Source organism: Trifolium pratense, linkage group LG3 (genome assembly GCF_020283565.1).
Source record: "Trifolium pratense cultivar HEN17-A07 linkage group LG3, ARS_RC_1.1, whole genome shotgun sequence".
NCBI classification, from domain to species: domain Eukaryota; kingdom Viridiplantae; phylum Streptophyta; class Magnoliopsida; order Fabales; family Fabaceae; genus Trifolium; species Trifolium pratense.
This window is the reverse complement of record NC_060061.1, coordinates 46,467,960-46,481,621: the sequence shown is the minus strand read 5'-3', so window position 1 is coordinate 46,481,621 and position 13,662 is coordinate 46,467,960. Positions and strand designations below refer to the sequence as shown.

The 13,662-nt window shown below is 32.2% G+C and overlaps 1 protein-coding gene across 2 annotated transcripts; it reads left to right on the top strand.

The window, feature by feature from the left end:
* The first annotated feature begins 5,272 nt into the window (after positions 1 to 5,272).
* LOC123917156 (heat shock 70 kDa protein 16-like) lies at positions 5,273 to 13,410 on the top strand. 2 transcript variants are annotated; one of them, XM_045968805.1, is made up of 10 exons: positions 5,273 to 5,411; positions 5,724 to 7,020; positions 7,305 to 7,517; positions 8,704 to 8,799; positions 8,893 to 9,045; positions 9,721 to 9,921; positions 10,554 to 10,700; positions 10,781 to 10,909; positions 10,992 to 11,122; positions 12,914 to 13,410. In XM_045968805.1, the coding sequence occupies exons 2-10, from the start codon at positions 5,851 to 5,853 to the stop codon at positions 12,993 to 12,995; spliced, it is 2,322 nt and encodes a 773-aa protein (XP_045824761.1). In that variant the 5' UTR covers positions 5,273 to 5,411; positions 5,724 to 5,850; the 3' UTR covers positions 12,996 to 13,410. The 2 variants fall into 2 exon arrangements, with proteins under 2 accessions (XP_045824761.1, XP_045824760.1); XM_045968804.1 differs by having other exon boundaries at positions 5,297 to 5,411; positions 8,704 to 9,045.
* The last annotated feature ends 252 nt before the right edge of the window (positions 13,411 to 13,662 follow it).

Here is a 13,662-nt window from a genome sequence, read left to right as displayed (position 1 = left end):
AATTTTTGTTAGTACAAACTTATAAATTATCATAAAACTTCATTTATAAAATTGAGTGAACGGTAGATTAACCGGTTTGAGTTCAAGATTAAAGAAGTTTGAGCTTTTTGTTTCCAATCTGAATAAAGGAGAAAAATACTATAAAGAAATTTTACTTTTTAGATCAATTGGGTAACAAATATATCTGACCTGTAATACAAACTATATACATTAGGTCAGATATAAAAGTAAAGTTTTTATTTATATTAAGGAACGAAGGTAGTACTCTCTTTGTATCAAATTATAAGTCATTTCTATCATATTACACAAATTAAGAAATGTAATGAATGTTGTATAGAAAAGATAAATTATGAGTTAGTTTACAAAATTATCAGAAATAAAATTTGAAGAATTGAAGAAGAGAAAGTGATAAATAGTTAAGGGTATAATATAATAGGAAAAATAACATTCAATGTTTCATCGGTATTTTAATGCAGTACAATGTTTTCTTTTTTTAATGGAGCAGAGGATCGAACTCAAAACCTATTGCATATAATCTAGCTAAATCCGTCATCACTACACCAAATTTAACAACTAGTAATAATTGTTAGGAAAATGCTAAACAGTGCCCCCGGGGCACTAGTTAAGGATACAAATATAGAAGTTTTATCTCGTAAATTGTGCATTCAATGTTTTAATAATGTGAAAAGTTATTCTCTCTCATCATTAACTTTATCATTTGTTTCTTTTTTTAGTATGCTTAACTAATGCCCCAGGGGCACTGTTTAGCATGACCCTAATTGTTAACGTCAAAAGTTTGATTTTTGTGCGTACTAAAGGCATTTCCCAATGCATTTCCACCGAAGATTCACTAAGCGTCAAATTGAAGTGTTTATTTTCTTGCGTACGAAAGGTAAACACGCATATTCAACATTTTCCAATGCATTTCCACAGCAAATTCACTAAGCGACAATTTGGAGAGTTTATTTTCATGCGTATGAAAGCCATTTCCCAATGCATTTCCACCGCAACAAATTGAAGTGTTCATTTTCACGTGTATGAAAGGTAAACACACGTATTCAACACTTCCCAATGCAATTTCACTGCATATTCAATAAGAGACAAATTGGAGTGTTTATTTTCGTATGTATGAAAGACCTACTTCCAAACATACAATCAATCTACCATGAAATTATGTAACCATGGTTACTTTTTCGTTCATCAATAATTTATCTTTTTTATTTACCTTGGAAAATTGGGTCGTTCCACATTGAATTAAGTATTTTTTTGGCGATTCATGTGCTTCTCACACCGGTGGACTCGAGTCACCCCCTCATATTGTTTTATACTATTAATAATGTTTTTCCACGTATAAAAGAATGGTCAAGTCATTTGCATCAATCAAAGATATGCAACGTGAATAATTTTAATTGGCCACTTGTGGGCCATAACATGGCATTGGCCAATGGGAGGCGGCCAAAATTTCTATAAATTTCACCCCATTATATTCTCTTCTCTCATTCTCTTTTCTTCTGATTTATTTTTCTCTTTTTTAGTTATAACTTAGTCTAGTTTTTGTTAGTTTATGTTATTTCGTGTGTAAACGGCCGCATAGTTTATCGTCGGCTACTCATATCGTTCCTACCGGGGTTTTTTAGCCATCATGGTTGGGAACGATATGGTAATCGACGAGAAATTTTTTGTGGCCAGATTGAGAACGATACGACTAGCTGAAACAAATGCAACTCAAATGAGACTTTCCCATGCATCAATGAAACTATCCCATGCAGCTAAATTGGTATTTGATAGTAACAAAGTGGCCCGCTAGATGGACCTAAAACTAGAGATGTGGATGGTTTAAAAACTATGTCATACCAAACCAAATTTATGATTTGGCTTAGATCGAAAACTACTTCAATGAAAAATTGGTTATTTTGCAAAACTAATTTGGATTTCGTTCATTACGGGTTCAGAACAAATTTATAACCGATTTGAAAAAAAATTGGGTTATTCACTTGAACCAATTTTAAATTAGTTTTTTTATATTTAAACTAATTTTTTTTTTACAATACTAACAATCCTCGAGCCAATTTTTTTTTATTAATTGATTAAAAAAAACAACTTTATTAGTTATTTTAAAAATATAATTCTCTTTAATTTTATGAACGAGTTGATTTATAAGCATTCCAAAAATTGGTTTATATGTACAACAATTTAGCCAATATCATGAAAACATAATCGTAACTCATGATGAGTTTCCTATAATTCCTATGGTTATGTTTTCTTAATCAATATAAATAATAAATAAATGAATGTACGCTTAATGTAAAAAGTATTTCAAATCATAATAGTTCTATTTTATTTTCACTATTAATTGCATTATTAGCATGTAATGGTTGGCCACCACTTGGTGTATATGGCGTGCGCGTAACAATGTAGTTTTTAGAGGAGAAACTATTAATTGGAAAGCCTTAGAAGACAAGATTATTTATATTTCATGATTTTGGTTTATAGGTAAAATAGCTAGTAAGTCTTTTTGTGTTTTTTCAGATTGGTGTAAGGATCCTTTAAATTGCATTATTAGCATTTAATGGTTGATTTAAGAATTGTAAGAGTTGTGTACCCCTTATACTCCTTATAATTCAATTTTTGCTTATAAAAAAAAAACTATTAATTTTTTCTACAGATTGCAAGTTGTGCTACTGAGATAACTTCTACCGACATCACTGCAAGTATTTTATATTTTGTCTTTGAGCCTAATTTAGAACTCAATTTTGTTTGAATAAAATTTTGTTGAAATAATCGATATTAAGTTTGTGGCACCTTTAAGAGGAGTTTTTATTTTGCCCCTATCTTGAAAGTAAGTTTTCTTTTTATGGCAAGAAAAAAAAAATGTTATGATAGGTTTTTTTTTGTTCTCTTTCAAACTTTTCATCAATAAGTTTTTTCCATAGACCACTTGATAATCATGTTGGTGACACCATTGTGACAAACACTTTTACTTCAGTAAATTTTTACTTTTATTTTTAATTTCAATTTTAGGTACCATGTTACTGGCATCACTGTTAGCTAGTGCGAGTGCGGGTAGCCATTGTTGTGAGTAAAATCCATCATAGACACGAGATAACTAGCATGAAGATAAAATAAACTTAATTATATAGTAAATACCGATAAATAATGGAGATCCTAAGCACCGTTCGAGATAGAAAACTACCCAAAGCTCCATATTTAAAGAGCCACCAACTATTTTTTTGGTAATACCTATGATATGTATAAATATTGGATTTTTTTGGTCCCCATAAATATTTTGAATTTTGTTTTTAGTTCCTATAAATTTTTTTAGCAACTTTTGGTCCCTCAAATATTTTCTATCACAACTTTTGGTCTCTACTTTTAATTAAATTCTTGTACTTTCACATTTTTGAATGATTTTTTGTACTCATGTTTGTAATATTATAAGAACTTCTTCCATAAATTTAGATTTTTTTAACGTAAGATGAATTATTTATTAATTTTTATGTGCAAAAATCATATTTAATTCATCTTTTGTTAAAAAAATTTAAACTTTTGCAAGCGAGGTTCATATAATGTACTAAACACGACTGCAGAAAAAATTCAAAATTTTGAATGATATACACAAGTTGAATGAAAAATAGGGACCAAAAATCATTAGTGCAAATACTTTAGGAATCAAAAGTTGTTGAAATTTTTTAAGATATTTACGGGGAAAAAACATATTTATCCCAAAATAATCGAATACAACCTCCCTAAAGTTGTAAAACAAAGTTACATATAATCAACCGTCATATATAAAAATGAATAACATACAAGAGACTAAAGAGATAACAAAATTGATAGAGGAAAAATTAGAAATATGAAACGATAATGCATTAAGATCCGAACGTAAATATTATATTTTTTGACTTTCACCACTAGTTTAATCTGGTTCGGGGATCAGACATAACATCAAATGATATTAATCAATGGGTTGATTTAGGGTTTTAAGCTCCCCTAATAAAAGTTTGTATCAATATCTATTATAAAAAACGCTTTGCCAAAAAGATTCCATGATTTGACCGTTAATGCTTTATTTACTTGTGAAAGGAATTAACCTAATTCAATAAGTGAGTTTGGAACAAAAGTTGGCTTAAAGAAAATCACTAATCATGCCAATACAAATAATCAAGTGACCAAATATTTGTAGTCAGCTTTACTCCTTCAGTACTTTGTATCTTTCGATAACAAGATTTTCGAACAATGTTTCAGGTTAAACATGGAAGTTGTAGCTCTAATACGCATGATCAAACGCTTCGATTCAATAATCTAAGCCCAAGTTATGTTTTGCGAAGCAAGCAAGTACTAGACTGCAAATAATTTTGAAAATTAATTAAAGAAATACATTAGAATTCAATTATGATCCAAAGTTTAGAAAACGTGTTTAAAAATTAATATTAGGATCGAAAAGCTTTCAAAGCCAAAAAATATATGCTAAATTGCATTGATCTATCTATCCATCTATCTAACTATCTAATTTATATAAATCATATACATCAATTTTTCAACGAACCTAAATTTTTATAATATTCACATAAACCAAATATATAAACTATTCGACATAGCTAAAATAATTTATTTTTTATAATAGAAAGCCAAAGGAGTAGTTCACACATACAAAGAGCATCTTCAAAAAGAGTATCAATGTGAGTTTCATAGGCTAATGATCCGTAGTTTGTTTTTTTTATCATTGAAGTTCAATGACATGATATAGAGTATCAAAATTGATACTTTAAATAAAGTACTGTATCGTCAATTTAATATCATCAATCTGTGTTACAAAAATAAATATAAAAGAGACCCACTTGATAGTAATGTATAATATCCAAAATGGTATCATCAATGGAGCAAACGATGTATGAATTGTATAAGTATTACTTTCATTAGTCCTACATATAAAAAAATGTTGACTTTATACAATGTACGATTGATGTATCTAAACAATATTGTCTAAATACGTTGATTTTACGATAAATCTAAAAAACAAATATGTTGTAAAACCCCTTATTTATAATTTATGATACACAAAACGATACATTACTATTCACTGTTATTGGAGATGCTCTACACATGGAAAAGGAGGAAAAAATTAATGAGGCCAAATAAGAATCTCAATGGGTGAGTGACGAGTGAGTGTTCCAATGCCCTCGAAAATTAAAAAATAATAAGTTATTTATTTTTTTGACAAAAAATTAAAATAAAATCTCATTATAAAAAAATTAATAAATAAAATTATCTTATTTAAAAATCCATTATTGTTATATTTTCACATCGTTGCTACCTTTTCAAAACCCCATAGAGTCTTTGCTTTGTTTGTGGCCATTCAATCAAACCCAAATTTTCATCTCTCACTCGCTCATCATTCCACCATTCACAAGGTATATTCAATTTCTACTTTTTCTTCAATTTTGATTTCTTCATTACTTTTTTTTGTTACTATCATCTTGTAATCAATCTTTTTTCTGCAAAATTTCAACCAACTGGACCAAAATTCCAAGGAAAAATAAGATTTTTCTTCATGGGGTTGTGTTAAAATATTGGTTTTTCAGTTTAGGTTTACAGTTTAAGGAATTATTAGCGTGGATTGATGGAGTTTAATTTATTACTGTTTTTTACTTGTTGCAAAATTTAACGATAAATATTGCTCTTTTTGATGTGTATTGTTTATTCCTTTTTATTTTCTTTTGTAGTGATTTGTGGTGAAGTTCAGGTTTTTGAGTTGAGTTTGTGCAATTAGGTGAAGTTTTGGAGAAGTAGATTGAGGGAATTGGATTGGACAATTTGCTTGTAGTTTGATTCAGTATAAAGTGAGTTGAAATGAGTGTGATAGGGTTTGACATTGGTAATGAGAACTGTGTCATTGCTGTGGCAAAGCATCGTGGGATTGATGTTTTGTTGAATGATGAATCCAAACGGGAAACTCCTGCTGTTGTCTGTTTTGGCGAGAAGCAGCGGTTTTTAGGGTCTGCTGGTTCTGCTTCTGCTATGATGCACCCGAAGACAACGATATCTCAAGTGAAGAGATTTATAGGTAGGAAATTTCGTGACCCTGATATGGAAAGGGATCTGAAAATGCTCCCTCTTGAAACTTCTGAAGGCCCAGATGGTGGTGTTTTGATTCATTTGAAATACATGGAGGGGACTCATACGTTTACACCGGTTCAAATAATGTCTATGCTTTTTGCTCACTTGAAGACTATGACGGAAAAGGATTTGGAGGCACCCATCTCGGATTGTGTTATTGGTATCCCATCGTACTTCACCGACTTGCAGAGACGGGCATATCTTGATGCGGCAAAAATTGCTGGGTTGAAGCCTTTGAGATTGATACATGATTGTACTGCAACTGCCCTTAGTTATGGAATTTACAAAACAAATTTTCAAAATGATAGTTCAACTTATGTTGCATTTATTGACATTGGTCACTGCGATACTCAAGTCTGCATTGCAGCATTCGAGTTCGGACAAATGAAGATACTTTCACATGCTTTTGATAGGAGCTTAGGTGGGAGGGACTTTGACGAGGTTCTATTTACTCATTTTGCTGAAAAATTCAAGGAACAGTACAGCATTGACGTGTATTCTAATGCCAAGGCATGTATTAGGCTCCGTGCAGCATGTGAGAAACTGAAGAAAGTTTTGAGTGCGAATCCAGAGGCACCGCTAAATATTGAGTGTTTGATGGATGAAAAAGATGTTAAGGGTTTTATCACTAGAGAAGAATTTGAGAATCTCGCATCGGGATTATTGGAGAGAATTTCTGAACCTTGCAATAAAGCATTAGTTGAAGCAGGCTTGGTTGCAGAGAAGATTGCTTCTGTAGAGCTAGTTGGTTCAGGTTCTAGGATTCCAGCAGTAAGCACGTTAGTATCTTCTCTATTCAAGAGAGAACCCAGCCGAAAGCTGAATGCAAGTGAGTGTGTAGCTCGTGGTTGTGCTCTACAATGTGCTATGCTCAGTCCCACATATCGTGTGAGAGAATACGAGGTTTGTGTAATTTTTAAGTCCATTCTTATTCTCTGTTTATGTATATATTGAAGACCAGAATTAGGTTTCTAGATTCTTAGAAATGTAATAGTTTTTAAAGAACCAAGTTGTTGTCTAGGTTTATTCTTAAAAGGTATATTTTCAGTCTTTAAATTATCTTTGGTTACCATTACTCTTTTGGATGATATAAAATGGAATTTTGTTATCTTGATTTCTGATTGATCTTACCTCTATTTATTATATTGTTCTCATAAAAATCAATGCAATTTCCCGTGTTTGTTTAGGTCCAGGATATTAGTCCTTTTTCATATGGACTTTTATCAGATGAAGGTCCAATTTCGGCAGGACCAAATGGTGTAATTGTCCCAAAAGGCCAACCCATTCCAAGTACTATAGTCCTACGACTCCAGCGAAATAATTTGTTCTATTTGGAAGCTTTCTATGCAAATCCACAAGAACTACCACCTGGAACAGATCCCAAAATTAGTTGCTTCACGGTATGATCACTTTAGAACATCTGGCTAAGAAATTAAAATTTTCTTGTGCGCGCATATTTTATCTATTTATATTTCTCTTCACTGTTCACTTTCCCCCTTCCTCGTTAGTTATTGTCCAAGCTCTCCTCTCTTAGTTTTATGTCTCTTATGCTAGGCATGTAGTATAGCTTCAATGTGAGATATTTTATTATGTAAACAAATTTGTGAGTTTTTTGCCTTTATTTTCATATATAGTAATGTTTAAATCCACAGAAAAATTTGTGTTTAGTAGATATATTCATCATTAGCACCATCAACAGCTTTCCTTTTGAGCTGTTATTTCTAATAGTCTATCTATAGAAGCTATGGAGCCTGGACAGTGGATATGTAGTATGACATAACAATATGACATGGGTACAAATACAAGGAACTTTTTAGAAATTTCCGCTTGTATCTTAAATATTTTAAAATCATATGTCAGGATATCAACAAAAGTACATTTGGTATATGTGGAACAAACAACTTATATAGACGTGGAATGTTTGTAAAGGGATAGACACTAATCATTTCTTATTAATATAAAATAACTTGACTGTGATGATCACAATTTATAAAAATATACTTGTGATCATAACAAAAATAATAGAGTTTCCACCTATGTCATAATATATTCTAAACTCTATGTCCAGATATCAACAAAAACATATTTTTAGAACTCAACATGTTTCAGGAAGCACCTGGGGAGTATCCTAAAACAAAGTTTCTTAGAAATATAAAAAATGGGGTACCTTTTTGGGACATGTATCAAGAAGTACCCCAGGTGTATGCCGATACGGGTACAACACTGATACTTTTCCTTTTTCTGGAGTATCCAGGCTTCATAGTCTATAAGCTGTCATACATTCATATGTGTAAACATCTCCAAATATTTTGTCTGATCTCTGTATTATTGGCATCAAGTTAGAAATTTAATTTGAATGTATTTGGGGCCACTGCAAGACACCACATCTCACCTTATTTCTGAATTAGGTGTAGACTATGTGGTCTGTGATTATTACTTGTTTTGACATTAAAGAAAGCTAATGTTTGTAAAACTAATTAGGCATAAGAATGTGGTAGATTTAACACCATTCTTTGTGCTATTAAGTTCATTACCTGCATGCATACAGGTTGATATATGCTTATGCATTTGTTGACTACTTTTCAGATTGGTCCTTTGCTTGGATCTCAAGGTAGTAAGACAAGAGTTAAAGTTCGAGTTCAACTAAATCTGCATGGGATTTTCAGTATTGAGTCAGCTAGAGTAAGCAACAAGTTTCATTTTAACATTTTGTGTTATGAATTGAGTTTTTATGAGAGATCTAATTATTATGCACAAACTTTTGCGTGGCTTCAGATGATCAAGGATCATGCGGATGATCATGATTCAAATTTAGTTGCTATGGATGTTGATCCCGTGCCTGAGAACTCTGAGAACTCAGATAGTACCAATTTTGTTGCCAATGGCGCTGAAGATAGTACCAATAAGTGTGATCCTCCACAAAATTCTGTAAGTAGTAACTCTTTGAGTTTTATTCTTTCGGACAGATACCAGATCTTAGGGGGTGTTTGTTTCAAGGTTAGGAATAATATTCCTGGGAATATATGGATTGGAATAAATATACCCATGTTTGTTAAAAGGTTGACATGAAATTATTCCTGGATATGAAGTTTCCTTGGAATAAAATAACTTCCAATAACTTCTCTTATTCCCATGATTTTATTCCCAAGGAAATGGGTGGGAAAGAAAAGTTCCCATGAAAATGGGAATACATTTTAAATAACTTCCAATAACTTCTCTTTTACCCACTTTTATCAATAATTCCTAGGAATGTTAGTTAATATGAACCAAACATGTTTTTTCTAAAATACCTGGGAATAAAGTTCCCATTATCATTTCCTGGGAATATGATTCCTGGGAGTAAAATTAACAACCTTGAAACAAACGCCCCCTTAGAGATTTCTAGAAAATTTCATTTGAGCATAAAAAGTTTTATAAATGTAATATGCAATTTTTTCATGACAAATTCTGAGACATAATCTGCTACTGCTTTCATAATCTCCATAACATAGTTTTTTTATTTTTAAAAATTTATCTTGTGGTGATAGTTTTGATTGAAGATATGATTCATTTGTGTGTTTTTTTTTATAGTAAATATAAGTTTTGCTTTTGTACCATTTACAGGCTGATCATTCAAGAAAAGATAAAGCTAACAGAAGGATTCCTATTCCAGTGAATGAGAATATCTATGGTGGAATGACAACGGCAGAAATTTCTGAAGCTCGTGATAAAGAACTCCAGTTAGCCCAACAGGACAGAGCTGTGGAGCTAACCAAAGAAAAGAAGAACACCTTGGAGTCCTATGTCTATGAGACGAGGAGTAAGGTACAGGTTCAAAATCTAAATGAGATGCAATCATGAATGACTTTTGGGGTTTAGGATACTTGTTTTATCCATTCAGATATTGAGGGTTTGATTGATTGTGTTTTCTTTCTGTAGTTTTCAAAAGTTTAGATCAAGTATTGTCGCCTTGTCGGTTTTGATTTTTTATCTTTAAAAACTAGAAATGATAAAGTGTTTTGCAAAACATACCAATGAAACAACAATTTTACTTTTTTCTTTTACCACAACAATTTTACTTTTTAAAAACCAAAAATAGCTTCTATTTTTATAATAAACAGTAAATAGTTTTAAAAAACAGTAATTAAAAAGACATGAATTTTTTCCACATACAGTTATATCCTTTGGCTTCTTATGTTAAAGGATAAAATGTTAGACGCTCCTTTTCAAAGAATGCACACTATAACTTAATAAAGAATAAATACTTGGTTTAATTACTGAAGAATTGGTTTGTAATCCCGATTCATTACTCATTAGTAAATGCAAAGCTCAAATTTCAAACCTTTAAACTTTTATCTCATTTCATGCACTGAGTTTATACATGCATTTGAAGATTCTGGTTTGGTTTTATTTTTCTTTATCGGATGGGAATTAAATTTATTTGCATACTTGAATAGCTCTTCAACACTTATCGGAGCTTTGCAAGTGAGCCAGAGAGGAATGACATATCTAGGAGTTTGCAAGAGACTGAGGATTGGCTTTATGAGGATGGTGATGATGAAACCGAACATGCTTATACCTCAAAATTGGAAGATCTGAAAAAGGTTTTCTTTTCTTGCCTTTCTATATTATCAATGTTTTGTTTCCCTTGTTATACTTATTTCCAATTTATATATTTCTGTAGCTGGTGGATCCAATTGAGAATCGGTACAAAGATGATGAAGAAAGAGCGCAAGCTATAAAAGATTTATCAACACTCATTTCAAATATTCACACGTTTTCAGATTCCCTTCCACTCCAGTATAAAGAATATGTAAGATAACAAATAGGCCACTATATATTATTGTGATGCTGCTCTTAAGATAAGCTTTTAATTGATGACTTTATTGTTTCAGCTCATCGATGAGACTAATAAAGCAGAACAGTGGCTAACAGAGAAGGTGCAACAACAAGATTCTTATCCTAAGAATATTGATCCGATATTCTGGTCAAGTGATATTAAGAGAGCATCACATCATCTCCAACAGTATGATGCTTTTCCTTTCTGTTTTCTTTTTAGTAGTTTATGATCGTAGTTTTATGGTTAGATTATTTGATCTAGTTGATATATTGGATCATTAGACAGGAAACAAAATGTGGACTTGCCATAAATAGATATATCAATCTCTAAAATTAAGGAATTTATAAGTGTTTGTGAATTTTGGATATGAATATAATTCCACCAGGTTGAGAGGATATCTCTCCAGAATATCCAAATATTTCAAATTGAGAGGATATCTCTCCAGAATATCCAAACATTTCAAGCTACTATTAGTGAGCCTACTCTCTTTGGTCATGGATCACTCTGACATACATCGTGTAATCACTCTGGCTACTTGTTGGATATAATCAGGATGAGGAGACAAATCATCTCACCACGCGATGATCATTTTTAACAGAGGACCTACTGTCACAAAATACTAGATGTGCCCACGTGGGCCATCACAAGTGTTACCATATCACCATGTGAAACTCATGACATCTTTTGCTTGGATTTTTGTGATAACTCTTCTGCGAGCCTCGTCCCACCCTCTGGTTGACCCTTCGTTTTTGTAAATTAGAATTCATCCTAGCAACTCATTCCTTTTCTCTGTCCTTCTTTTCACCTCTTTTCTATTTAATGCTTAGGGGATCTTGTCCATGTAATGCTTTTAAGGGAGTCTTTGCTTAAGCATTATAGTTGGTGTTAAACCAAAATTCTAGCCATCCTTTTTAGGACGATAGGCTGTGCTCATGGGCAGTTGTGTTCCCACTCCCAGACCGGTTCGGTTTTTAAATTTTTGGGTGGGACAATTCTCATATATGCAATTTTCTCCACTGGACTAACAAGGAATGCCTGACTTTCAACTTCTCAAAATTAGCCTTGATATCTCCCATTTCTGCCAACCAAGCTAAGCCTAGTATAACATCCATGCCTCCTAATTTAAACAAGGCTTGTTGAATCATGTCCTCGAGCTTCAGATGGACAACCTTGCAGATGCCTTTACATCAAATCTCGTGACCATCTCCCACTTCCATTAAAAATAAATAAATAAAACCCTCCAAGAAGAAAATAATTCTCCAGCTTCGGTTCCCAGCCAAATGCACCGTCACCTTCAAAGACTGAAATTTTCAATTGTCTCCATTTATTCCCGCTGCCTGTTTCTGCCAATGTTTCTCCACCTGATTTGAACTTGTCGTATTCCGCCAATGTCGCGTCTGAAGTTTTTGTTTGTGTCAGCTCTCCCACCCAGCAGCGGAACAGCTTTTCCATCAATTGTTCAAGATGGATTAATCGTGCATTCAGCTTTGCGATTCTTGTTTCTAGTGCTTTCGGGGTTGGTTAACTTCCACAGTTTTCTCCAAGGTTTTGACTCTCCCCTCCATTCTTGTAGTCCCCTTTGAAACCATGCACAACGCCCACATAGCTAAAAAATCAGAGCCTGTTGATAGAATTGGAACCATATTATAATTTTCAAAGTATATTTACCTTTGTCAATGAACAATTCACAAGTAGTTTGAGGAACCTAAAATCTCTCATGCAACTATTATTTGACAAAAGATGATTTCCCTCTCCCAAACTACCTACTGTCAGGTATAACTACTGACAACCTAATAAAGATCCACATGGTATGAATAGATATCTGATAGGGAAAATTTCTTGTGATCATTCTGAATTATATACACCTGCTTGTGCAAAACATTGTTCATATGTTACTCTGAATGTGTTTATGTCTTTATGACTATCTCTTGCTTTTATATCAAAATTAATCAATGTCCTTTGTTGATGGGTTTTCAGAGTTTGGGAAAGGATAGCGTCATCTAGGAGAACTTCCGAAGACAATGACAAAGACAAGATGGATAGTTCCAACGATTCATGAATCGTTGATTGGGCAAAAGTGAAATTAAAGACATAATTTTTCATCACTGATACCTTCTGACAAATATAGAAAAAAAAAAAAATTCTCCTGCTTTTTTTTTTTTTTTTTTTTTTTTTTCATTTCTCACATTTCACCTTCCCTGCTTTGGAGATTTGAATGAGGCATTTTAAGTAGATAAAGTCATTTACAATAATTTGTTTTTCCAAGGTTTCTAGGGATTTTTTTTATGTTTTCACTAATCTTTGTGATGTGATCTAGTTTCTTCAAATGAATCAAATAGGTTATGCTTAAGTGGGGGAAAATGCTTGAATTATATATGCATGTATTATTGGTGGAACATGTTTCTGCATTGTCCTAAAAAAATCATAGTTAAGCTGTGTGAAGCTTGTAAAATACTACCACATAACTTTTATTACTCCCTCTGTCTCAGGATTCGTTTATTCCTTTATATATGTGGTTTTATAAATCAATGAAGTATTAATTTCTGTTTTTTTTTTTTATTATTTTTTTTTATTATTAAATAAAATCACATATTTAATGATATAATATATTTCCATACCATACGAATTAAAAAGGCAACCAAAATAAAGTTCCATAACAACTTAACAAGTTCAAAAATCCAAAACTAGTAATAAAGCAAGGCTTACTTTGGATTTTGGTGCATAAG